The following is a 25,300-nucleotide window of genomic DNA, read 5'->3' on the forward strand; positions in this document are numbered from 1 at the left end:
GTGGGCCAAAATCCACATTTTCTACTTATTCATAAAATATATATTGACTCTTCTATATACTTTGCAGTATGCTAGGCTGTAGGGGTCTTTTTAAAATGAGCAAAACAATATGAAACATCATAGAAGAGTTAAAATCAGATCTCATTCCTCAAAAGTCTGTGTGCTCTGAAGGAGACTATACTAATTGGTAATAAGAGAGACACACACCTGCACACTAAACTCCGAAGCACAGAAGGCCTCTCACATTGAATGAGCATGTGCTGAAGGCCAGGTTTCTTTACATGTGCTATCTGTTAGCCTAACCTCCAAACCATAGACACTGCCAAGCCTACATAGTCTGGATTTTATCATGGGAGAGCAAGAGACATGCAGTGAACTCAAAGTAAGCCCAGGTTCATTCCCAGGGCATTTTGCAAACAAAAGGCTAGCTTTGGAATGTGTGTTTCTCCTGGGTTAATTCCTACTCTACTAGTACACAAGCTCATTCAAAACACCACGAGGAGGTCCTCAGCTCACTCAGCCTTTATAGAAGAGGTTAATTAAACCCTAGGTTAAATTCTTCTGTTTCTTATGTGGAATAAAAATAATGTGGAGAGTTTAAACTTGAAGATAATTTAAAACTTACAAGCCAGCTCTGTCTCTGGCTTATGAAACTGTAGTTGTGAATATCTGTATCCAGCATCCCTGTCACTTGCTTTGTCTCTTTATAATTTCATAGACCACTTAAACATTCCCTGTCATTTAGCACCTATACGATATTGCCAACTTCAGTTCTGAACAAGAAAGAACTGTGTGTGAAAATTATCTAGCATCATTCTTTTTAACTTTTTTATTTCTACTAGTCCCCCTAGTGTGTGTGTGTGTGTGTGTGTGTGTGTGTGTGTGTGTGCGTGTGTGTATGTGTGTGTATGTATGTTGCATGAATGCAAGTATGTGGGTGACTATGTGTGTATGTGATGTACATGGGTATGTGCCTGACTCTGTGTGTGTGCATGATGCACATGGATATATGGGTGATTCTCTCTCTCTCTCTCTCTGTGTGTGTGTGTGTGTGTGTGATATGTACATGGGCATGTGGGTGACTCTGTGTTGTGTGTATATGATGGACACAGGTATGTGAGTGACTGTGTGTGTGTGTGTGTGTGTGTGTGTGTGTGTATGATGCACAGGGGTGTATGGGGGACTGTGTGTGTGTGTGTGTGATGCACAGGGGTGTATGGGGGACTGTGTGTGTGTGTGTGTGTGTGATATGTACATGGGCATGTGGGTGACTCTGTGTTGTGTGTATATGATGGACACAGGTATGTGAGTGACTGTGTGTGTGTGTGTGTGTGTGTGTATGATGCACAGGGGTGTATGGGGGACTGTGTGTGTGTGTGTGTGTGTGTGTGTGTGTGTGTGTGTGATGCACAGGGGTGTGTGGGAGACTGTGTGTTTGTCATGCACATGAGTAGGCAGATGACAATATGGAGGCCAAAGCAGGATATCAGGACTCTTTCTTTACTGTTTCCTGCCATTTTGCTTTGAGACAGTTACAGTTTGAGCTAGCCTTCTTGGCCAGTAAGCTTTGGGGATCTGCCAGTGTCTACCCATCAAAGCTTGGGTTATAGTCAGGTTCAGTCATGCCTAATTTTTTATGTTGATGCTGGGAATTAAAACCTACATCCTCATTTGCAAGAAAAAGCACTCTTTCCCTTGAGCAAATTCTCCCTTTAAAGGTAAGATTATTAAAAGTAGGAAGAGCATGTCTCCATGATAAAGATAGACCCGTCGCAGGAAAGTACAGTGATAACATAGCCCCAATACCCTGTTCTTATTCAGAATACTGATATCAAGAAACATTAAAATCTTCCTGAGGATGCGGACCAAAAACTATGTTTTGAAAGTATTTCAACATAACTGTAAAAACTTTTATGTTTTCCAGTTAAGGAATTTATACTTCTCCATATGCGAGTTTAAATAATATTCTGTTTCTTCAGGTGGTTTATTTTGTCAGAGCCACAGTAGAAAATTTAGTTTCCTATTGGTGTCTGCATCTAAACTAAGGCGATATTTTTTTTAAAACAAAAATCCCATTTTAGGAATATACATGTTCCTTTATCTAATTCCATTATATCCTTTATTTTTAAAATTATTTTATTTTTAAAAGTATTTCAACCATTTTTATTTATATTTTATATGTACGGTTATTTGCCCAGATTTATGGCTATGTGCCACATATGTTCAGTATCTGCAGAGGCCAGAAGAGGGTGTAGGATCCCTGGAACAAGACATCTTGTGGGTACTGGGACTCTGACCAAGGTCCTCTCTCTGGAAAAGCAGCCAGTACTCTTACCCACTAAGCCATTTCTCCTGCCCTGTGAAGTGAGGCTCTTTAACTTCCTTTCTCCTGGTTATCGCTGTATGGGAAGAATTTAAATCAATACTGGAACAGTAACCCCTCCTTTTCCCAACGTTCCTGCCTCTGCCAATAGATCCAAGAAGAGGGGTCATGGTAACTCAGGCACCCTGAGGCAAAGGCAGCTGGGATGGCTACAGAAGGGCCTTTCCTCAGGAGCCCTTCCAATCCAGCACAGAGGAGTTATGAATACAAACTCGTAGAAAAGTGGAAAGCTTTGCATAGTTCTGCCACATTAAATCTCAGCACTAGGAAAATGTTGGCTTTGAAATGTTTCTTACACAGATTGTCTCAGTAGAATACATGGAAATTACTTGCAGGTTAGGTGAGAGTAGGTGAATGAGTAAAGATGAATATGTGAATGAAAACGTAACACGGCTTCAATGTTTAACCACAAGGACTAGATTGGTATGAGGCTTTCTAGTAAAAGGGTAAGCCTTCTCTGGTCCCCAAGCCAGTGCAGCTGTGTTCCTGAACATGGCGATCTGTTGGGCTCGCCTCCGTTCCTGGGCTGGAATCGTTTCTGAACAAATGCCTTCACATATTTTGGTACAGGTTTCTCAGTGGAAACACAAATTACTGGAAATTAGCAGGGGTGGTTTTTCTTCCAGAAAACTATGACAGAAATTTGCTCTCCACAATAACTTTCGACAGTCCACCTGCAAAGCTATAGGGGGGAGGAGGAGGTACCATATTTTTCTCATCTGATCATCCCATGTGCAAAGGGGCCGACAGGGACCTTTCAAAAGCCACCACGTATACATGCCTATGTGTGTTCTAGAGGGAAATAAGATCTAAACTCCAGGATAAAAAGCAAAAGTAGTAGGCCAGTTAAATTTAAGACCTGTTTATTGATGGATGACCAAAAAGTACAATGTGGTATCAAAGACTCAAGTTAGAGCCACAGCTGTTTCAGTTGCTTGCCATGACTGTTAAGACATAGCCTCTCCCTTATGGTCTAAATTATCTGTAAGTAAAACCATATGTTGATAAAGCATTGCCCACATGCCATGTTCTAAAATACTTTATGTATGGGCTGGGGATTTAGCTCAGTGGTAGAGCGCTTACCTAGGAAGCGCAAGGCCCTGGGTTCGGTCCCCAGCTCCGAAAAAAAAAAAAAAAAGAACCAAAAACAAACACACATGGTATGGTACACAAATACTAAAAACTATGTAAATGAATCCAAAATTGAAGAGACTATAAAAAAAATACTTTATGTATGTCCATTCATTTAGTCTCCATGGCTTGCCTCATTGTGGTAGGAATAGGTTTGGTTTGGTTTGGTTTGGTTTGGTTTGGTTTGGTTTGGTTTCGCAGTTAAAGTTGAAAGCACGGGGTGTGGGATAAGAAGCCAGTCTCCAACTGTAGAAGTTCAAATAGCAATACAATCCAAAGACCCAAGATTTAAACTAAACAAGGCCCTAGATAAGTATATTAATCAATGATTTATCTACCTTTCCAACTATTAACATGAATCATGTTCAACCTTTCTCTTAGTGAATATTTGCTTAAATTTATTCGCATTTTGTGAATAAATAAGGCACTCTCGGTGCCTTCAAACACCTAAAGGATATAAGTCAGTTAGTAGCGTTAATCCCTTCAAAAATTAAAGCAGCATTAGGGAGGCTTGTATGACACTTTGGAAAGCCTGGCTAGTCAGGGTGAATGCCCTACTGGAGGAGGTCCAGCTCAGGTAAAAAGGATAGGAAGGCTGGAGGGAGTGCTGGGACGAAGGCTGTGCTGACCACTTCTCTAGCTAGAGGAAGGACTTGGGGAGTTAGGGGGAAGGACTGAGGCTGTCGAGGCAACAGCCCCCTTGTCCTGAAAGGCCCAGGAGGTGTTTTGGGTCATACAGGAAAGCAGCACTCCAAAAAGTCCTTTAGGGAGAGCATCAAAACGTTTGAAAACCAGCTCAGGAGCTGAAGTGTGAACATCACTAAATAAGCAGTTAGGGGCAGCTGTGGCCTCCTATGTGGCCTCCTATGTGGCCTCCTATGTGGCCTCCTATGTGGCCTCCTATGTGGCCTCATATGCGATTAATCTCCAGAAAGGGGACTGAGAAGGCTTGAGGGGCAATTAATACATATTTGCAAATTGGGACTGACAGGACTTAGTGGGTGTTTGTGGGATGAGGCAGAGGGAAGCTTTGCACCTGGCCAGCATGCGAGAGGACTGCATTGTTCCTTAACAATTAGACTCTTCCTTCTGTTACACACAGCAATGTCTGTGAAAGGGGTTTGTAACTGTTCTAGACAATAGAAATCCAAGCCCTGCGAACTGCAGTGGGGCCAGTCATAGTATCTTAAAGAGGCTGTTACCACGCAGAAGACAAACAGGCAACTGCCTAATTACCATAATAAAGACCCACTACCTCATTTGCAGATGAAGACCCAGAACCTCCGCTTGCAGATGAAGAAGTTGAGACAGGGGCTTGCCTAACTCTCAAGGTGGAGGTGATAAAAATATCTTAGGGCTGGGGATTTAGCTCAGTGGTAGAGCGCTTACCTAGGAAGCGCAAGGCCCTGGGTTCGGTCCCCAGCTCCGAAAAAAAGAACCAAAAAAATATCTTAGACAACACTGGCCAGGGGCAGGATGTGTGCTTCCAATGGCCCACAGTTCTAATCTGTAGAAGACAGGCTGACCGCAACTATTAGTACAAGACAATTCTATAGCAAAGAAACAGAAATGTGGAGCAAGTTAATAAAACCCAGAGTCTAGTGGTGAGAATAAGCTTTTTTGTGTTCTAAAAAACGGATTCATAGTTTCAATATGACCTACACACTCAATTCCAAGATCCAGTGCAAGAAGTTGTTCCGTACTTGGAGGGCTCAGGTTAGTTTGTAAGAGTGTAATGTTCAGAATCTGTCACTAGAGGGTGCTTGTGTAACAGTTCTGAATATTTCACTTTGTTCCTGAGCAGGGTAAACCTCTTTCTCTAATGATCTGGGAAAGGAATGAATGAATGAATGAATGAATGAATGAATGAATGAATGAATGAATGAATGAATGAATGAATGAATGAATGAATGAATGAATGAATGAATGAATGAATGAATGAATGAATGAATGAATGAATGAATGAATGAGAGAGAAAGAAAGAAAGAAAGAAAGAAAGGAAGAAAGAAAGGAAGAAAGAAATCAGTTTCTGTAGCCAAATATTTTTCTATTGCAATTTCAGTCTATTCTTAACTTGTAAAATAGCATATTACGATTTCAAAATAGTTCTGAAATCTAGGAAATTTTTGTTTCGTTTTATTTAGTTTCTTCCTTGACGCTTGTTCTAAATCTGCTCATTCCTCCAGAGGTTATTATTTGACCTACGGCATTAGGTTAGTCACTCAAACGATCCTACAGTGCAGGCGATCTGCCAATCCATCTTCCCCCAAAGTTTCCGGGTATCCTGCCCACTGTGAAAGCTATGCTGGTACTGGGCTGGGGTGCACTCCCTCTCTTTAATTGTTAGTCTATTTAGTTTCACCCCCCTCCCCAGATCACTTGCCCAACATCAGCTCTACGTGAGTTGATGTGTCTGGATCTTCCTAGATGATTTGACACCCAGTTCACTGTGCAGTGAGGTCTCTGTCTCCCTGAATGACTTGACTTCCATTCGATATTTAAACACCAGAAACCCGGGAGCCACTGAAGATCTGCTTGATCCCAAATCAGTTTCCTGTGCTCCAACTCACCCCTGCATGTTACGAAGTATGTCAGCTTTATCTCAAAAATCTGGACAGGAAGATCTTTCACCCATCTGGATGTTGGCCATATGAAAGCTCTGGCAGTTGGGGTGCAAGTTGCCACATGTCATTCCTAACAATCATTTCTGACTTCATTTTTATCCCCTCTCCTTTCTGAAACCCCCGAGCCTGTCCTTTGGACTCCTTAACTACATATACTGCCATGAACGAAACCATCCCCAACCACTACCATAGCTCTCCCTGCTGCCTTGTCGAAGCCTAATGCTGTAGTATCAATCCCTTGTTAACACCACCTTCCTGGTCCATAGTGCCACCTAGCTGTCCCTAAGCACCTTAAGCTCAGCATGTACCTGAAAGTGTCCATAGGTCCCATGAAAATCCCCAAGTCCTCTGCACTTTTCTCGTTTCTAGTCATGAGTATTTTCTCAGATGCTCATTTTTTTAAATGAAAATACTATTTCCTTATGCAAGCAAATGCTGAATTCTAACAAGATCCCTGGCGTCCCTTCAATGCATCATTTCCTGTTCCCTTCTTGGCCGAATCTCCTCTTTCTCATTGCCAGTAACCCTCTCACCATTCCTCCAAGGGCTCTTCCTGATGCTCTGTCCCTCGGCATCCACAGCATTTGCTTTTGTAAAAAAAAAAAAAAAAAAATGGCTTGCCTGTCTCATTCCCCCACTTCACTGAAACCCCTCCCTGGCTCACCTGGTCCTGTTGAGTTAACCACAATGTCACAGGCTTTGTTCCCCAAATCTCGAGTATGGGGGGCCTACCAACCCTATTCTCTACACAGTCACTGTTTTTCCATGTAAAAGCCTTGGCTGTTACCATTCCTCTCATTGGTACTATCTATCATCTCTGCCTTTTTTCTGAATGCGTCCCTGTCCCTAAAAGCCTATCTCAAACACTACCGACTCAGTCAAGCCCTTCTTACTTTCACTAACCTAGAGTTAATCTCTCTTTAGGTATTCAGTGTCCCATTCATACTCCCATTCAATATCCACTGTGTGTATTTCTTTCTGTATTTATGTGTATTTTTTTCTCCCTTATTACCTTCTTATTTGTAAGACTGTGGCTTCTACATAGTTTGATTTGTCAACTGTGTCATCATATTCCATCATAAAATCAGAAAGTATAGTGTCAAAAGCACAGATCTGGGAGAGCAAAGAGGCCAAGATCTCCCCCCCACCAGCTATATGCTAGAGAGCAGCCACTGGCTTGATAGCGCCTGCAATGTGCTTGCCTCACAGCCGCATAGCCAATAGCAAATGAGCCAGCGCACGCAAAGGCCAATCACATGAAGAATGCTTACTGCTTGCCAGCTCCTCTCCTTGTTCTTAGCACTGTCCACACTGGGCCTGCAAAAAATTTCAGAGAATGCCTGACTAAAGACGAGGGTGGAAACTGCCACATGAACGAAGCACCTTGCAAGGGTAAACATGAACGCCTGTGCTCTGCAGCTCTGAAACCCGACTTCACATGGTGCCTGGTACCGGGCAGGTGCTTGACTATTGTAGGATACCCTCGCAGGCCCACGAACGGAGCTCTGCCTTTGGTGTGATGATAGAGGACAGAGGAGGTGGGCCAGATAAGGAGGGGAGCTCACCGCCATCAGCTCCCATGTTGCTGATTCACAGGATGCCAGCAAATTAACCTAATTTGGTGATGGTGGCCAATGCGGTCCTAGAGCTCGCTGAAGGCAGTCGTTAGTAGATTAAGGGAGCAGATGCCAGCGCACAGAAAGCCCGTTGCCGCAAACATGGTTTTCACTGGTCCCAAGCATAGACTGATGAGACAGGAGGCAGAGCATAATTAGGTCTTTGGGACCAGATGAGTGTCAACTGTTACTACTTAGGAGGCTCTCAGTCTGCACATTCCCATTAAAATTTTTTCCTTGGGTACTTTAAAAAAAAAGAGTATATTCCAAACAAAAAAGTAATGGGATTCCCAGACAGAAATCTGCTTAAATGGTATTAAAGCCATGGTTCAAATCAACAAAAGCCAGGAAATCCAATGTTGCCCTTTATCCAGACTGTTATACCATTTTTTCCAATGTGCAGTGTGCCTATGGGCAGCCCTCCCTTTGAGTTTCCTGGCTCAGGCAAGTCAAATCCGCAAGTCAGTTTGAATTATAAGAATCTGGCTTTGCCATTTAGTGGAACCATATGCCCTGAGGACACATGCTTACTTGCCAATGCTTTTAGACCGAATCACACAGTAAGGCTGACAGTCATGAGTTGGGTGCGTTCTGTATTCCTTCAGGTTCATGGGCTCCTGCCTTCCTCCCAGAACAAGTAGGTCACTAACACTGATAAACTTAGTGTAACATGTGTGTTGCAGTCGACATTCATCTATCTGTTCTGTTTCTTTCTCTCTTTTCACCAGACACGGCGATGACCTGATTGTCACTCCTTTTGCCCAGGTATGTAGGTATCATGCTCACCTAAACTTCACTGCTGGTGTGATTTTTAAATACAGTCCTTTGACCCTAACCAATTTTGAAACATTCTCCTTGCAGGTTCTTGCCAGCTTGCGAAGCGTAAGAAACAATTTCACCTTGCTGACAAACCTTCACGGAGCACCGAACAAGTAAGCCCCGTTGTTTTGCAGAGTTTCAGTCCCCTCCCACAAAAACACAGAATATTGAAGGACACTGGACACAAACCTACCTAGAAATCAGCCCTAGAACTGCAAACTAAGTCACAACACACAACACATTTGGAAATACGCAGTCTAAGGGCCGTGAAGTTCACTTGTGTTTCAAAAATTATCATAGCCTCAGAGGGTCATAGACTCCATGATCTTGGCAAGGGTTAGGAGAGGGCTGCAAACCCATGCATTCAACCTCTGTTTTAGAGAAGGGAATCCTGAGTGCTCGGGAATCTGGTAACTGGCTTGTGAATAGAGGAACATTGGATAGGTGGCTTGATTTTCTTGGTTTTCAGTTGGTAGTTACTGAAGCATTATTTATATTTTGTCTTTGTGAAGCCATCCATCCATCCATCCATGCATCCATCATTTGTTTGGCTTCATCCAGATTCTGATGAAGCAGACAATGTGAAACAAAAGTGGAGCCCACTTTGAACAGTTACTCTCCTCTCACTCTCCTGTGTATATTTAAGTAAGCCTCCTTGCAAGAAGTTGCACACTCCTGTGGCATCTCTCCTATCCTGATGTCTCCACTGTCCTGCAGGCTCCCACCAAAGTACATTATCTTACACACTATTTGTATGACCATGCCCATCTCTGGCTAGGGCATTGCAGATGGACCACTCTTTGGGATGAAGTGTGGATGCTTATGCATTGTATCTAAGATGCCTTACAACCCAGATTAAGTGAACATTGGCTGTAGTATATTTAGAAAAAAGTAATAGTTGAGCATTCCTAATTGAAAAATCCAAAATTCAGACATTTTGAACTCTGAAATGATGCCAAAAATGAAGAGATCCCATTTGGCCTTCAGTGATAGCTTACACATAGTTGCATTATAAGATTACCATTGGGTTATTTGTGGAACGTGCATGCGAAACAAATGAATTTTCTATTCAGTCTTGATTTCCATCCCTAAGATTTCTGATGATGTATATTAAGATATTCCAGAATCTGAAACATACACAAAAAGCAAATCTGAAACCTTCAACACTGAGGGACACCCAGCCAATACGTGGAACCTAGAGACGTGGGTTTGGAGCTCTGCTTCCTGTTTATTCACTTACTAATCCATCCCACGAATATTTATTTCATACATACTATTCACCCATGCCTGCATGTACGAAATTGCACAAATGCTTACTGGCCATTCAGTTTATATCAAGCACTGATGATCTCATAATGGTCCACACAGACAAGGTTTCTGCCCTTTTGTGGCTTATGTTCTAACAGGAAGTGCCGATGATTAATCAGTGAGCCGTCAGATCATGTCTCCAGCCACATGGGCTGGAGCAACTGAGACCCAGGAGCTTTCTAACTATGCCTCTCCACACTGATTGCAGACTCTGTCTGCCAGGACTGTCTCCTTACACCTCTCAGTGTCTGATTAGCCATATTCTGACATCTTTTATGTTGAATGTCATCTTTCTCAATATGCTTTTCTGACCCTGCTAAGCCTACCTGAATGGTCTCAATTTGGCCCGAAAGCATGCTAATGACCTGGCACACTGTCTTTATGGATCATTGCCCATCAGTATACGTGTGTGTGTGTGTGTGTGTGTGTGTGTGTGTGTGTGTGTGTGTGTGTTTCTGGATGAAGAACTATTAAATGAAGAACTAATTATTTAGAAACTTTCTTGGAAATTTAGAAATGTTCTCATCCTTGCATGTTGTTCTCCACATAATTGGTTTCTGGGACTATTCATAAGGGACACAACATTCAGTTCTACTGCTTGGGAATCATATACACAGGCAAGTTGGTTATCTTTTCTGGGTCTTGGTTTCCTAAACCGTGAGATAAGGTTGTATGAGGATTTAGTGAATTAATATTCTGAAAGCACTCGACTGGTATACAGCATAGTAGCCGTGAGCTATTATAACTGATAATTCATCTTACTGAACCTAGAAGGGTTTTCAATTATCTCAGCAACGAGCTCCACAAGCAATAGTTGTGAAGGATATTATTACTTCCACTTTCGATAAGGAGTCAAGGCTGAGATTAAATGACCTGACTATGATCAGCCAACCACCCAGCTTCTAGTGAGCAGCTGTTCTACTTGAGCACAAGATCCCAACTCCAGTGCTGTGCTCCTCCTATGCATGACACTTGTTGACTCCCCCTGGTTTCAGAAAAAGCCCTTGGATGGCTTGAACATTTATGCAGAAGCAACATATGAAACAGAGGACATCAGAGAAGCTAAAAGCAAAGATCTACTAAGCCAGTCTCCTTAGAAATGAAGCCCTAGGTCAGAATGTTACAGGTGGGACGAGGAGGATGTGATGAGTAAATTTCAGAAGCTTCTTTAGTATAACCATCCTTGAGACCAAACTGATATGTTACACAGACCCAACCAGTCATGGTGCACACATGGCATTTTCAATGCTATTTGTTAGCATGGATGTAGGTGTTCCTCCTGGGTCAGTAGGATTAGAGTCAGCCTGACCCTGATAATTAATACAATGTAGCTGCATTCTTAAGAATTGGATCTTCAGATAGCTGTGTATTCTGGATAACACAAAGCTCTGGTGATCAAGTATCTTAAGACACTAAATAAATGTCACATACAGAATGGACCTAGAGCCATTATCACTCATCTGTCAAACCATGACCTGCTGTGTCACATTTGTCCAAGACAAGTCATATTTATAAAAGAGAGTATGTCTCCAGCAGTTAGGCCCTAGCATCTACTGACTTCTACAAATCCATATCTGTTTTATAGAGTTAGTCTTGCCATTTATGTGAAGACTTTTTGATTATCTTATTTTGAAATAATGTTACCCTCTATAGCCCCAGATGACCTGGAAGTCACTAACTTACTGTGTGGCTCAGGCTGGCCTTGGAAGTCACTAACTTACTGTGTGGCTCTGGCTGGCCTTGACTTCATGGCTACCTTCCTTTCTCAGCTTCTGAGGCACTGGTAATGCAGGTGTGAGCTACAATCTCTAGCTTCATCTCAAGTATCTCTCTAATCAGCATCAAAGGACAAAACCTTCAGGAAAGGTACATCCTCCCGAGCTTCTCCAAGAGGAGCTGAGAGTACTTCTATGAGTTTCTGACTAAGACCTGAGTGTTGGGTTTAAGCCACAACTGAACCAGCTGGGGAGCTGAGGATCCACTGATAATACTCTACTACTAGGTAGTCAGTACCCACCAACAAATAAGAAAAGAAAGTGAAATTAAGATTGCCTACTAGTGGTGCACACGGCATACAGAGAGCATTCCCCCTCCCACCCACACGCATTAACTTATGTTAACAATTGGAGCAAGCTCCATGGAATTTAGAAGTTGCTTTCTGGGATATTTAACACGGGTTCCAGGGTACCACTCCCTGTCTTGAATGTAGCATTTAAGCAGTAATTATGTCCTTGGAGTGGTTTTCATGAGACATCTGGCTAGTGTGGTTTATTATGTGAAAAGGAACTCCCACACAGAACTATACTTCTCCTAACTTACTGTTTCTTTTATCTTTTGGCTCTTTGCTCTGTATAAAGCAGCCCATTGTCTGCTCCGGCTTTGCCACCCAAAGGGTAAAAATCTTAAAGTTTCTGCTGAGGAGGTTTTCTTTTACCTTAATGAAGCGAGGGACCAGCCCTGTATTTCTTGGACGCAAATAAAAACCTACACTTCCGTTGTCCCAGGAGTTAATTTTGAAAACTGTAGCTTTCATTTGGGGTTGTTAATCAGAGACATTTCCTTGAAGTACTTGATGGTTTCCAAAAGACCGATGGTGCTGTTCAGAGTGTTCACCACCTGGTCAGTACTTGAGATGGCCTTTTCCATCATCAATAATGACTGATATGCGTGACATACCACTGTCACACATAGGAATCATACCATCTTTGCATTCACAATTCTTTGAAGGTATAGTTTGATCAGAATGAACATTCTTTGAAAATCAATAGCCATCGTCTTTAGTGTATACCTGGAAAGTCTTTCAGGACTTTGTATATTTTGGCATGGGATTTAAATTAGCTGAGTATCATAAAATCTTGAATGCTCAGATATGGAAAATACCTAGCCAAATTCCCTCAGAGAAAGTGAGGAAATATATGTGAGTCTGTCACACAGGACCTCACACACTGTAAATCGTCAGGAAATAGTAGTTACTGACCGATTTGCCCCAAGTGAGAAAGAAACTGAGGTTCGGTGAGCTACCAGGGACTACATACCTGGAAGGTGCCAGAGTCTGGATTGGGGTTAAGATTCCTGGCTTCTGTTGCAGCCCAGTTCTCTTTCCACTGCACAATTCAGGCTGAAAGCATTAACTACTGTGGCCGCAAACCTTCCCGGTTCCTGACAACATCTTCAGCAACCAGGTAAAGAATTTCCTACCATTCTGTTATGAGTTGGAGAGTGCTTGAAACCAGGCAGAAGATATTGGGTTTTTTTTTCCCTTGGGCCCATGAGTTTTCGGGCTGGCAGTCTCATGTCCTACCTACCAACGATAGTGTGGTTTCCAGAAGCCATCCATTCATTAAGGCGTGCCGAGTCTCCTTTCTGGACTACTTATCAGGAAGAAGTGATCAACCAAATAAGCATGGCCCTTGCCTTTTCTCCCATTCAGGAACAATTATCTGAATGAAGAACTTGAAGGAAAAGCCATGCTTTTGCAAATTAACTTCCAAGGCAAAAGAATTTACAAGAAATTTTAGAATGAATTTGATGATATGAGTAAGCTACTAAGGGGGTAGGTATTTCTAACATTTAAGAAGTCCTAGTCTGTGATCTTCCTTCACAGAAGCCTCCTGGGAAGCTCGGGAAGCTGGGTAGGACAAAAGTTCAAAGGTGCTATGAACCCATTGGTTAGGCAGCAAAATGCACATCACTCGGATTCCATGCCAGACTGCAGGGGCACAACCAGGAATGAGACCTGGTCTTTCCTTATGTTCCTCACAACTCTGTCGAGGAGACAGACAGGAAGATGGGAGTTGAACTACAGTCTATCCTAGAGTAAGAGTAGGAAACGCCATAGCACAGGTGGGGACCACTCATTCCAGCATCAAGTGCAGGACTGTCTAAATACAGTCCCAAGTTAGAAAAAGAGTCAGCCACCAAGACAGACATATACAAAGGCACAACAAGAAGAGAGAGCATGCACAGCCTACAAACCACGACAGAGCACCAAGGCACCTTGAGGGATTAGAGAGAGGAGGGACAATTTTCTATGAGGAATATAGTATCCTTTTGAAGATTTGCAATCTTCAAAGGTAGGTGAGTTCCCCAACAAAAGAATGGCCTGGACATGAGCAAGAAAGAAGCAGACTGAGTTCAAAGGAAAGGAAGAGACCCACCTGGGCCTGAGCAAAGTGTACATGAAAGTTTCATGGGTCTGTTTAATCCAGCATGCCACTCAGTGAGTGTTACTGAATTGTTGGCATATAAAGGCTTTCTTGGGTAACATTCTAGGACCCAGTAGTGAACAAGTCTTCCCTTGCCTACATAAAGTTTACCTTTAATCTAGGGAGTTATGTATCAAACCCTAATTAGACCGTTCATATTTTAATTACAATTTTGGAGTTCGGCAAGGAAGAAGTATGAAATGCACGGGAGCCCACAGCCAGCCTGTGGTCTGAGATGAACTGCCAGGCAGAGGGGAAGTCTAGTGATAAACTGGAGATGTATGGTCAGGACAGAAAGCCAAAAATGTCGAGCTTGGAATGGAATGCTTCAATTTCCCTGAAGCAACAACAAACACCACAGCAAACAAAACGGACAAACCAAATCCCAGGTCTCAGGATTAGCACAGGAGTGTCCGGAGAATGGCATAATGAAAATAAAGAATCTAACACTTTGGATTCAGAAAGACTTGGCTTTGAATATTTCCCTGCCAGTTGGAAATGACCATGTGTGCTATAGCGTGTTTCTCCCGTCTCCTGATCCCTAAAGTTGAAAGATAACATTCCCTGTCAAGGACACTAAGAAGTGTCAAGCATGGTGTCCAATGGAGAAGAGCAATCTTGGCATGAGGATTCCCCTACCCCGTCACACATGAAAATCAGATGCTACAGAGAACATTGCTAGCATCTCAGTCAGGCCATGGTGGTAGCTATGGACCCTGTCCATGGACTTGCAGCTACGTAAAAAGCTCTACATGGAGCTTCTCTTATCCCCAGGGGAAGGTGATATCTGGGAGAAAAGTCATATCTGTGGTTACCCCACAAGCAGAGGCTTCCTCAGCCATGGCCTATCATGCTTTTCTCCGTCATTTAGAATTTGACCTCTCTCTCAGACCTGCCGGTGCATGGGGAATCAAAGAGGGCTTTAAAATGTAGATCCCTAGGCCCTGCACCAGACATGTGAAGATGGACTCCTCATCGGTGAGAAAGGTATTTATTAAATAACTCTCCAAATGAGCTGATGTCTGCTTATGTTACCAAAGGTTGCTAGAACCAAAATCTGGGTCCTGGCTGAGTGGGGTGCTATACATTCACAGCATACCAATTAAAGAGACAAATACTTCTTTTCAAAGGCAGAAAAAGGAGATGTATTCAATGTAGCAACACTGGGAGGCAATTCAGTGGCACCTCCTCCCTCACACATACACAAGACCATCTTCAGGCTCCTGACAGTATTGTTAGGTTAAATAGAAGGCTTGAGGGGCCCATCACTAAAGAGCTCTGCTCAAGCTGTAGTCCTGCCCACGACTGATCCATCCACCTCAGCTCCAGGTCTGACAAATCCTTCTTCTCTCTCTTCTGGGGAAAGTCCCAATTCTTAGAGTCCATTGTCTTAGTAGTCTAATTGTCAAAGGGATGGGCACAAGTGTCTGTCTTTAGGATAACTTGACTAATGTCAGGACACGTAGACTCAGAACTACTGGCCTGTATCTCTTTCTTGATCATTACCGACATCCTATGCGGGGTAGTGGGACAGACTATTGTCAGGGCTTCTGAAGGGGCACCTGAGACCATCGTGTTGGCAGCATGTGAGAGCTTTCTAAAAATGCAGGTCCACTGCAGACCACTGCCCGGGACCCCAGAGGCAATGCTGACTGTAGGTCACTGCTTTGAAACCCCAGAGACAAGGCTGCTTTTGGTCTACTAGATCAGAAGACCAGAGGCAGGCTGGAGCAAAATATGCTAAAACGTATACCTGGTGGATTCCTCTGATGTACTCTGAAGTTAGAGGCCACGGTTGTATACTTGCACAGGGAGGGCCTCCAGCAATGCACTGGGAATCTGGGAGAGTCTGACGGAGAAATTCTGCCAAACACTAGAAGACTGATAAGACCAGCAAAGGGCGGGGTGGGGGGAGCAGACAAGAAAAGCTAGTACAAAAAGCCTAAGAGATAGCATATTCTTCTAGCTCTAGCCCTGAGGGGCAGAAACAGATTTCAGAAACTTGGCCAGTCAGCTTAGTGGGAAGGACAAGTTCCAGCTTCAGTCAGAGACCCTGCCTCAAACACTAGATAGATAAGTATTTGGGGGAAACATTTTGACCTCATTCTCTGGCCTCCGTCCATTCCTACATGGACAAGGATATACCACAAGCACACAAGAATAAGCGTTGTTGCATTCTTACTGGAATATGTGTTAGCTTGCTTGTTTCATTTGCCTCGTATGATGAAAATTAACACCTTTATTCCTCCATGAAAAGCCAGTGCTTCTAGTTAAGAAACAAGGATCACTGTGGGTGAGTTTCTGTGTATGTATAGCATTTGCCACATGATTCGTCCTCCCCAAGGTCTCAGTTTCCCAAGGTGCAAATAATATAGGTTCTGAACAGACACATCTCTCAGTGTGCCTCTGGCTGTGACTTTCTGTCCTCAAAGAACTGGGATCCATGTTGACTTCTGGACCAAGACCTAAGCAACCGTCTTTTTCTGAGAGCCTCTTCTAGAAACCTGAAATGGAGGGGCTGGCAAGGGACCTGAGGTAAACAACTTCCTTCCTGGGGAGTTGTTGCATCCTGATGCTGTGCAGAGGGAAATTCCAGGCCATCTGGATGTGAGAGAATTGCAGTCATCTATCCCTGTTTCAGGAGCCTGCCTTCCGCTGATAGCCTTATGTCACTGGACAGCTCATTAAGCCCTGGAAATCTCCCGGGCATCATGGAAGAGTGGGGGGCTTTTCAATGCATACTCAGCCTCTTTTTCTGCTTCTCCACAGGAGGTCGCCAGCGGCTAGTCAGGCTCCAGTCACCAGAGTCAGCCTGCAAGGTAGGCCTCCTCCGGAGATCCATGTCTGCATTACAAAGCAATTATTTGAGACTGTTATTAGAGTAAAGTCTTTATATGCACAGGGTAACCCTCAGAAGCACGTCACTTGGTGACTTTTTTTCAACAGTGTATTGGACCTTCACCCCAAGTGAAGCCCCACTAAAAATACTTTGAAACAAAGTGTCCACTGTATGCCTAGGGCTTCACAATTAAGTGTGGTCTTGCTGCTTCCAGAGGAGGAGACAGAGGTATGTCAGGTGTGCAACTTGACCTTAGCTTGCTGACCCCAGTGACCTCAAGGAGTGCTAACCACAAACATTCCTCAGCAGGATGCCCGCATTAGCCTAAGGTCTCCAAGGCCCATTAATGGATTTCCTCTTAGCATCAGCTATAGCTACAAGTTGCTCTACATTCTAGCCAGGTGTGAAACCAAAGGTTCTTTCCAGGTCACAAAGCATTTCTCTTGGAGGCCATCCAGCTATGTTCCTCTCATCTTTCAGTTATGAGCATCCGCTCTTCCTGTGTATTGAAATCCACTGAGAAGAAGAGCCACCTTGAAGGAACGCCATAGAGATATGTCCAATATGCATTTGTCTCGTGCAACCACCAAGGTGACTTCATTGAACTCCATGAGTTCTGCTCCCTTGAACCTGTCCCACTCTTAAAGCAGGGGAGTTCAGCAAAACACCACTAGAAACTAAGATACACTCGGCATGCTTTCTAACAGTGCTGGTCTCCTCCTCCATACTCAGATATTTCCTCCTCCTCGGATGTTATGTTCCCTCAGTATGACAGCCATAAAGTATCTCAGAAGTGTTATAAATTTCTAACTTGTGAAGGAAGGGAACAAAGGCAGTGCGTTCCATTTGCTTCGTTGGCTTCTGAAGCACTTACAGGATATGCTTTTAAAAACTTTTTAGAAGGGAAAAGACGGAGGAAAAAAAAAGTGAAGGAAAGACATGAAGCAAGGTGACTGTATACCAGAGCCCTGTGATACCGGCTAGAAAGAAGGAAACAGTGCTCTATCCACAGACTTCAAAACCTCGGCATGTTGATGGGCCACTTCCGTTAGGTATAAAAAGAAACAGAGTAGCGTCTTAGTGTGTAGCTGTGCTAGATGCTGAGGAGATCAAAGGAGCTGTTGCGAACCGCCTGTTGTTTCATCTTATTGGCCTGCCCAGGAGGCGGCTTTGTCTGCCAATTCTACCAACATATTTCTGATACCAATTTGAATATTTACAATACATTTCCTGTTTCTTATAATAAATATGGACACATACCAGGAGGATGCATGGCATTTATGGCTCTATAAATTAACTCATTAGCAAAAACACTGTTTGAAAGATGTTTTATGACTATTGGCACAGACTAAGCGGTGGCAACAGGAGCTTTCCTAAGTGCCTTTGAAAACAATGGAGCAAAAAAGTAAGGATGCCTCTTAAGGCAATTTGTTTTTGTCTGTCTCTGTGGCAAACTACAACAATCCTGGGTTTTCTCTGGGAAGAGGCGGTGGTGGTACCAATTATTACGTAATTACTGGTTTCGGAATCTTCTCAACGGTAAACCACAGCCAGAAGAGGAGAGAGGAGACACATATCCCGTGTTTTGTTCTTATTATCAGCTGAAATAAGTCGGGCAGATTTTTCCTGTTATTTTAATATTTATCAGAATATGACAAAGAGGCATGTTTAAATAGAAACTTTAAAGGGGAATGAAAAATGCATGGCTTTGAGCAAACAGCATGGAGCACTGGAGCACTGCTATACAACCTAAGTTTTCATTGAAAACTTGTGAAAGAAAATCAGCTGTGTATTTAGAAGCACTGAATTTGAACTCGTACATTTTGATAAAAATAGAGGGTTTAAGAAGTACAAGACGCTGGCTGGAGAGATGGCTTAGAGTTTAGGAGCATACTGTCTGTTCTTCTAGAGGTTCTGAGTTCAATTCTCAGCAACCACGTGCTGGCTTACAACCATCTGTCATGGGATCTGATGCCCTCTTCTGGCCTGCGGGCATACATGCAGGCAGAATGCTGTGTACATAATAAATAAATGAACCTGAAAAGGGAAAAAAATGTACGAGGTGATAGTTTGAACATATTCAGCAATGGAAGCAAACAGGAGAAGTCATGTGGCAAAAGATGACTGCCTGCAGCACCATCCCCTCCTGTTTCCCCAACCCCTTGTTCTCCTCTCTCCTTCCTCCTCTTCTCCCCTCCTCTTCTCCCTCCTACTTTTTCCTCTCTGCATGTTCTTTCTCTTCTTCTTGTGCTCCTTCTTCTGCTTCTTCTTCATCCATATAAATGAAATGTGATTCTTCAATTCCAGTGAATTCTTCCAATCCAGGCGAGGTTCCTACACTTACAGTGGGAGACACTGGGTGACGAAATCTCTCAGCCTGAGCTAGCTTTTCTCTTTGTTGGACCACATTTTCAGTTCCTAGGGCTCAACAGGAAAGGCTTGCCTTTGAAATGAAAACTTTTTGTTTTTATTTGGCACAGTTGTTTCTATTTGGGCAAGAATTTAATTCTGGGGTGCACTATGGTTCCCCAGTGGTGTGTCTGTCCCATTGGAACCTGGGCTCCTAAGGGCAGAAACTACATCTTTCTCATCTCTTTGTCTTTATAGTGTGGTAAATTGTGTCTACATAGTAGGAACAGAGTAAATGCCAAACTGGTCAGAACTACATAAAAAGGTTGGACTTTATTTGAAGGAAAGTGCTCATAAAGGCAAAATGTAATAATAAACCAACAGCACCATGTCTCGGGAAAGTATTTGCTTCTGTTCTTGTTTCACGGTCTTTATCACAGTCTTTATCACAGTCTTTATCACTTACTGTATTGAAATTAGAAGGGGTCAGGGGTTTATGTTTGCCATGTGTTAATGCAGTTTTGAAAAAGAAAGAATAAAGCCTAAGAAGGTGACATTTTGCTGACAAAACAAAAATGGAGGACTAAACCCAGAGAGAGTGGGTCCAAAGCCTGCGCATGCCACAGTGAATCCTCTTGAGTGTGTTGAAGGTCCTGAGGTTAATGAGCAGCTTGACTTAGACAGCAGCATCACTTTCTTTTGAATCCATAAATGCTTGGGGTTTTTTCTGTATAGGGCTGTAAGAGAAAGGAAAAAGAAGAGAATAAAAGAAAATAAAGTCTAAAACAAGGCAGGAACTTGAATTCTTTCACCTGTACATCTTCAATATGGAAGACTGAAAAACTCAAGATTTCCCCAAGGAAAAACAAATCAAATCATTGAAAAAAAAACCCAAAAAAATCAATTTATGTACATATGTGTGGTCCGGTGACAACTGCCCTGCTTTCCCCATACCCTCTATCCTGTGCTCGTGCATACATTTTGTCCATGCTTTTGACTATGTCATAAGAGAACTTACTGAGAAAATCAGTTGCTAAGTGACCACTGCCTTTGCAGAAGGAATTTTCTTCCTGCACAAAAAGATTAGAAAAGTGTTGTTTTTTTTAAACTCTCACCTCTGAGTCACATAAATGACTTGATTTACAACAATATCATGTATAGAATTTTGTAGCAGCCAGCATAACATGTGAAGTAGGGTATTCTATCATAATATTTTATCTAAATCCATTGGTGCAAATCATAAATATCACCATTTGTAATAGAGCTGTTTTTTTTCAGTAACCCAGAAGTTGATGGATCATCCAAAATGGCAGCCAACCATGTCAATGAGATGACTGAAGAGCTGCCTGGAAGTCTCCAGGCCAGACTGCTGCAGACACAGCGCCTATCTCAGCCTGGGTGTCTGTAGCATTAACTGTGGTGATTTTCAACATGAGTCAATTGAAATATATTTCAAGGAAAGAATGTATTTGGAGAAATAGGATGAGGAAGCAGAAGTCTTCCAGTAAAGCGTAAAATGTGCTGACATCTGAGCAGCAGCCTTATTTAAGGTTTCCCCAAGCTCTGGGGAGGCCATGTCTTCTAACACAGTTTCAGAGCCACTTGGGAAGGGATGACACTACAGCTTATAAAGTGAAGAGGAAGCCTCCTTTCAGAGAGCCTATTTCTCCACACGACTCCTCATACATCTTCACTTCATTCTGACTATTTCTGCGATCTAAGTAGATGTGCCAGATGCCCATTTTACTCAAGAAATAGAGCCGAGGCTTGATACATGGTCTCTGACCCTGAACAACTCAGAAAGTCAAGTCTTTGCTAGAACTCCCAGGGCTGGGATGAGAAAGACTGCTGCTGTATATGGGCAGAGGTCTCTCTGAGGACCACAGCTACAGCTTGAAAACTGATCCCTGTCAGATAACTAGAAAGGGAGGCCAGTACAAACTGAACCTTTGCTTGGTTTCTGCATTAAGCAAGAACTGTCAGGCAGGATTACAACACATGGGCAAACAGAAATAAGATCAACCATCTTATCAAGGCCCTGACCACTCAGGACAAAGGAGGTCCTGAAGGAAATTACACAGAGAAAAGGGGAAAATTAAAGAGCAGACATTTTCTTCAGTGTTCGGTATGATGTGTGTAACCTGAAATGCTGGGGCAAGGTACTCAGTTACACACTGTATGTAAAGAGCCTGTATATACAAATTGAAGTCATAGAATAGAACTAGAATAGTCATAGAATAGAATAGAAAAGCTGGGAAATTTTCAAGATAGTTACACAAATGGTCTGAAAGAACCTGTTTTGTCTAAAATAGCCATCCTGTAAACACTTACCCCAGAACATGGACACCAAGCTGCCTGCACTGGCTTGCAATTATTTCATATATGCCTAAATTTAAGGATGGGTAACTGCAAAATCATTAGTAAGGCAGCTGAAGTGAGAATGCTTAAAACTGTTCCCTTGAGCAAAGACAGCTAAAAATAAGGTCCTGCTTATTAGTGGTCGCTTTTCCTTGTTGAGAATTAATTTCTTCATTTAGTAGGAAAAGTTTTTCCTCATAGTAATCACGACCTGGGGGACTAGCAGCTTCTAGTCTCTCAGAATTTGCAGAAAGAGCCAAGTCCATTCCTTGCAGACTCCACATCGTGTTTTCCCACTGCTGAGAGACACCATCCACCCCCTCCCCCTGAAAGCTGGAATCATGCATGTTAGTAAGTATTTCAGTTATGCCATTGACGTCAATGGAGTCATTAAATAGATTGCTGGCCCTCCCAAAGGCAAATCACTGCCAGGGACCTAGATACAGACACTTTTTTTTTTTTTTTTTACAAAGACAACCATCAGGTTTTGCTATGAGAGAAAACGAAAAGTTTACACTGTAGCTGACTTGTCTCCAAACAGTTTCTTTTTGTCCTTTGCATTTTAGTTCCGGTCTTTCTTTCTTTTTGGTTACAGTAGACTCTAAAAAGACACCCAGATATTGTTGCCTAAATGATTTGTGCACAAATGTATCTCCTGTAATTGAGACCATAGAGGAAGATACTGAACTTTGAAAAAAGGAGTCTCTACTACATTTGCTCTGTTCAGCCCATCTCGATGTTAATTCAGTGGCATACATCGTTCTAGCCAAATCACTGTTGTCTGCTGCTGAAGTTGTTTGACGTTTGGATCCTTAAACAAACAGCTTCCTTCAAAGAGGCACACAGTTCGCCTTTTCTGCTGCCCCTGCACGGCTCAAAGCTGTAGCCCTCATCTCTGAATCAATCTTTCTGCAGCTGGTTCGGCGGTGGCACTGAGCCTCTGTAGCAAAGGGTGGAGGAGGAAGCCAGGAAGACAAACTAGTTCTCATGGCTGCCTCATCTGCAGCAATGCACCCCCACAGGAGGCTATCCACGTGCCTGCCTGTGTCCTCCCAAACCCCAGCTGCTGCCTGCCTCAAGCCTGATCACGCAGCAGCTTCCAGGCCTGTCAGAGAAAAGCCCTTCAGGACACAGCTGCCTCTTCCTGGGAATGCCTGCTGGCTCTGTTTACCTGAGCTGCAGTTGGAATGTCTGCCAAGGACTCACTCCACATCTGGACTTTTCTACCACCGAGGCTCAGCTTGGAGCCAAAAAGCTACCTTCACCATCTACCATGCAGGCTGTAGAAAGTACAACTTCAATCCTTGCCCCTATGCTCCGTGAACTGTTCCGTTCCTTCATTTATAAGTAGGGGTGTATAGAAATGCTAAACACTTGAAACTTTTGGTATTCCTTCTTGAGTCAGACAGAGACCAGGTTCCAAGTCCTTCCTGCTCTATCCGCTGGCTTGGGAGAACCAGGACTGTACCACCGTCCATTTCTCTCTCATTGCCAGGACAGCCAGGTCCTTTAACCATTTTTTTTCCTAGTCTTTTCTTCACTCCTGCAGTAAAGGACTTTATTTTCCTGTACTTAAAACATTATAATCACCTTCCAAAGTGGTTTGATGTCCACAGTGTTTGCATATTCTGACCCTGCCTTCTTTCTGGTCTGGCAGGCTTTTTCTAAACTCCATTATTGATTGTTTTGTTATTGTTTTGTTTGGGTTTTGGGTGGTGTGTGTGTTTGTGTGTGTGTGTGTGTGTGTGTGTGTGTGTGTGTGTGTGTGTGTGTGTCTGTCTGTCTGTCTGTCTGTCCTTGCCTCCCTTATGGCCCCACCCCTACATTGCTCAATTCATGGTTCTGTGAGCAAAATATGCCAGCCTCCTACCTCCTGCCTTTCCATACTGACTCTTTTTCCAGGTCTGTATTTGTTTTCTGCTTCCTGAATTCTGGAGCAACGATTAAAATAAACATGTATTTTCTATCTAAGGCCTAGTATATAGTCTATGTTTAGGAAATACCTCATGATTTATCCATCTCCATCTGGAATGTACATTTAAGACTACTTATCTGGCATCTTCACTATGTGTCCCTATAAAGTTCTATTCAATTATCTCAGAAACTTTTAACCAGCGTCTCAAAATCTCAAGATAACACTTGAAATACCTTGTTTTCTTCCCTAACGGAACGATGAGCATCTCAAATTCATATATGAATCCTCTTGTTTTATCCTCCCAACTAAGAATGTAGAAACCTAACTGATGTCCAATAAACACTAATGCAATGAGAAAATAGCAGTGAACGATTGCCTAAGCTTGAGTCCGAAACATCGGAGGAGCTCAGCTGCTTCCTTTGCTTTGTCTAGGCTTGCCTAAACCTCTGCTGACTCTCGGAACATGCGCACAGTGTTGAAATCCCTGGCTAACCTTGAAGGCACGTGATGCTCAAGGCACGTGAAGTGAAATCTGTGCTATCACTTGAGCACGAAGTAACTAAGTTACAAGAAATAGAAAGAAGCAAAATATCTGCATGTAGCTTATCATAATAAACAGCGCCATTCTCTCAGTGCCCACCACAGTGCCACAAAATGGGTCCTTAATAGCATATGGAGTTGAACTGAGCTAGGAATCCGGATCAGTCTCACCAACAAATTATTCTCTAAAACTTTGCTTTCTTATCTGGAGAAGGGGCACTTTAATCTTCTATCTCATAAGATTACTGCTAGAGTAAATAAGAAAGGCTATGTTGGAGTGGTTATGAGTGAGCTAGAATACTCGTTCCAAGTTCTAGCTCTATCTTGTGACCTTGGGACAAATTACTTAATCTCTCGTGTCTCAGTTGCTTCACTTAGGAATTAGAATGCAAAGTGCACATGCCCTATAAGCTACTTATATGGATTAAATGACGTGACACAGGCAAAACAATGAGAAAATTGCAATTGGCCTTCTACAGCATGTGTCACATGACCTCAGCATGCCTCACGTGGCCTAGTTCATAGCAGATGGTCAGTATGAGAGAGCTAAGAATCCAGAACTTCTGCTATCAGTAGGGAACCAGAACAGAAAGCACATTGGAAGGTTCTGGTTGACTTCCCTTCCATGGTAATATGGTATGCCCTTCCTCCTCCCCCACATCTGTAGTTTCGGGTTTTTTTTAAAGGTTTCAGTTATCCTTAGTCAACCTGGTCCAAAAGTAATAAAGTGAAAATTCCACAGAGGGGAAAATTTATAAGCTTATAGTCATATGGCCTTTTGAGTATGGTGATGACGATGTTGCATCCCGACCCCTCCTGCCTGGGGTGAGTCTGCTCATTCTGCAGATCCATGATTTATGATCTACCTGCCCATTATTTCCTCAGACGCCCTCTGGGCTGTGAGATTGGATACTGGGCTATCACAGTGCCTGTCTTCAAGTAACCCCCACCTCACTTACTACAGAAACGATTCTATTCTATCATTCACTGCTGCCGATCTCCGGCTGTGCCTAACTCTTAAATAAAATTTCATCACAGGTACATGACCATAGGAACAAACAACACATGCTGGGTTCATTTGGCGCTTCCTGCAGTTCTTGCCGTATCCTGGGGTCTTGAAAATATGACTTCTGAAGATAATGGGGGATGTTGTGAGACCTGAAGGAAAGCTTTCTTAGTTTAAAACACTTCCTTCTCCCATTTAAAAAAAATC

The 25,300-nt window shown here is 43.0% G+C and overlaps 1 protein-coding gene and 1 long non-coding RNA gene across 5 annotated transcripts in view; one reads left to right on the top strand and one right to left on the bottom strand.

Annotated features, from left to right (window-relative positions):
- The window catches only part of Pde4b (phosphodiesterase 4B), a 576,426-nt gene that overhangs the window by 459,011 nt on the left and 92,115 nt on the right, over positions 1-25,300 (top strand). For all 4 annotated transcript variants that reach the window (XR_015687514.1, NM_001398935.2, NM_017031.4 and 1 more), the window contains 3 exon segments: positions 8,483-8,519; positions 8,616-8,686; positions 16,856-16,905. Coding sequence is in view for 3 of the 4 variants with exons in the window: in NM_001398935.2 (NP_001385864.1) it covers positions 8,483-8,519; positions 8,616-8,686; positions 16,856-16,905 (158 nt within the window). In the remaining variant the exon portion in view is untranslated.
- LOC103692427 (uncharacterized) overlaps positions 19,589-25,300 on the bottom strand; it is a 54,490-nt gene continuing 48,778 nt past the window's right edge. Inside the window, exon 3 of the long non-coding RNA XR_015621000.1 lies at positions 19,589-20,011. This is a non-coding gene — a long non-coding RNA (uncharacterized LOC103692427). The remainder of the gene's footprint in view (positions 20,012-25,300) is intronic.

The sequence above is a fragment of the Rattus norvegicus genome, chromosome 5 (assembly GCF_021556685.1).
Source record: "Rattus norvegicus strain SHRSP/BbbUtx chromosome 5, alternate assembly SHRSP_T2T, whole genome shotgun sequence".
Taxonomy (NCBI): Eukaryota; Metazoa; Chordata; class Mammalia; order Rodentia; family Muridae; genus Rattus; species Rattus norvegicus.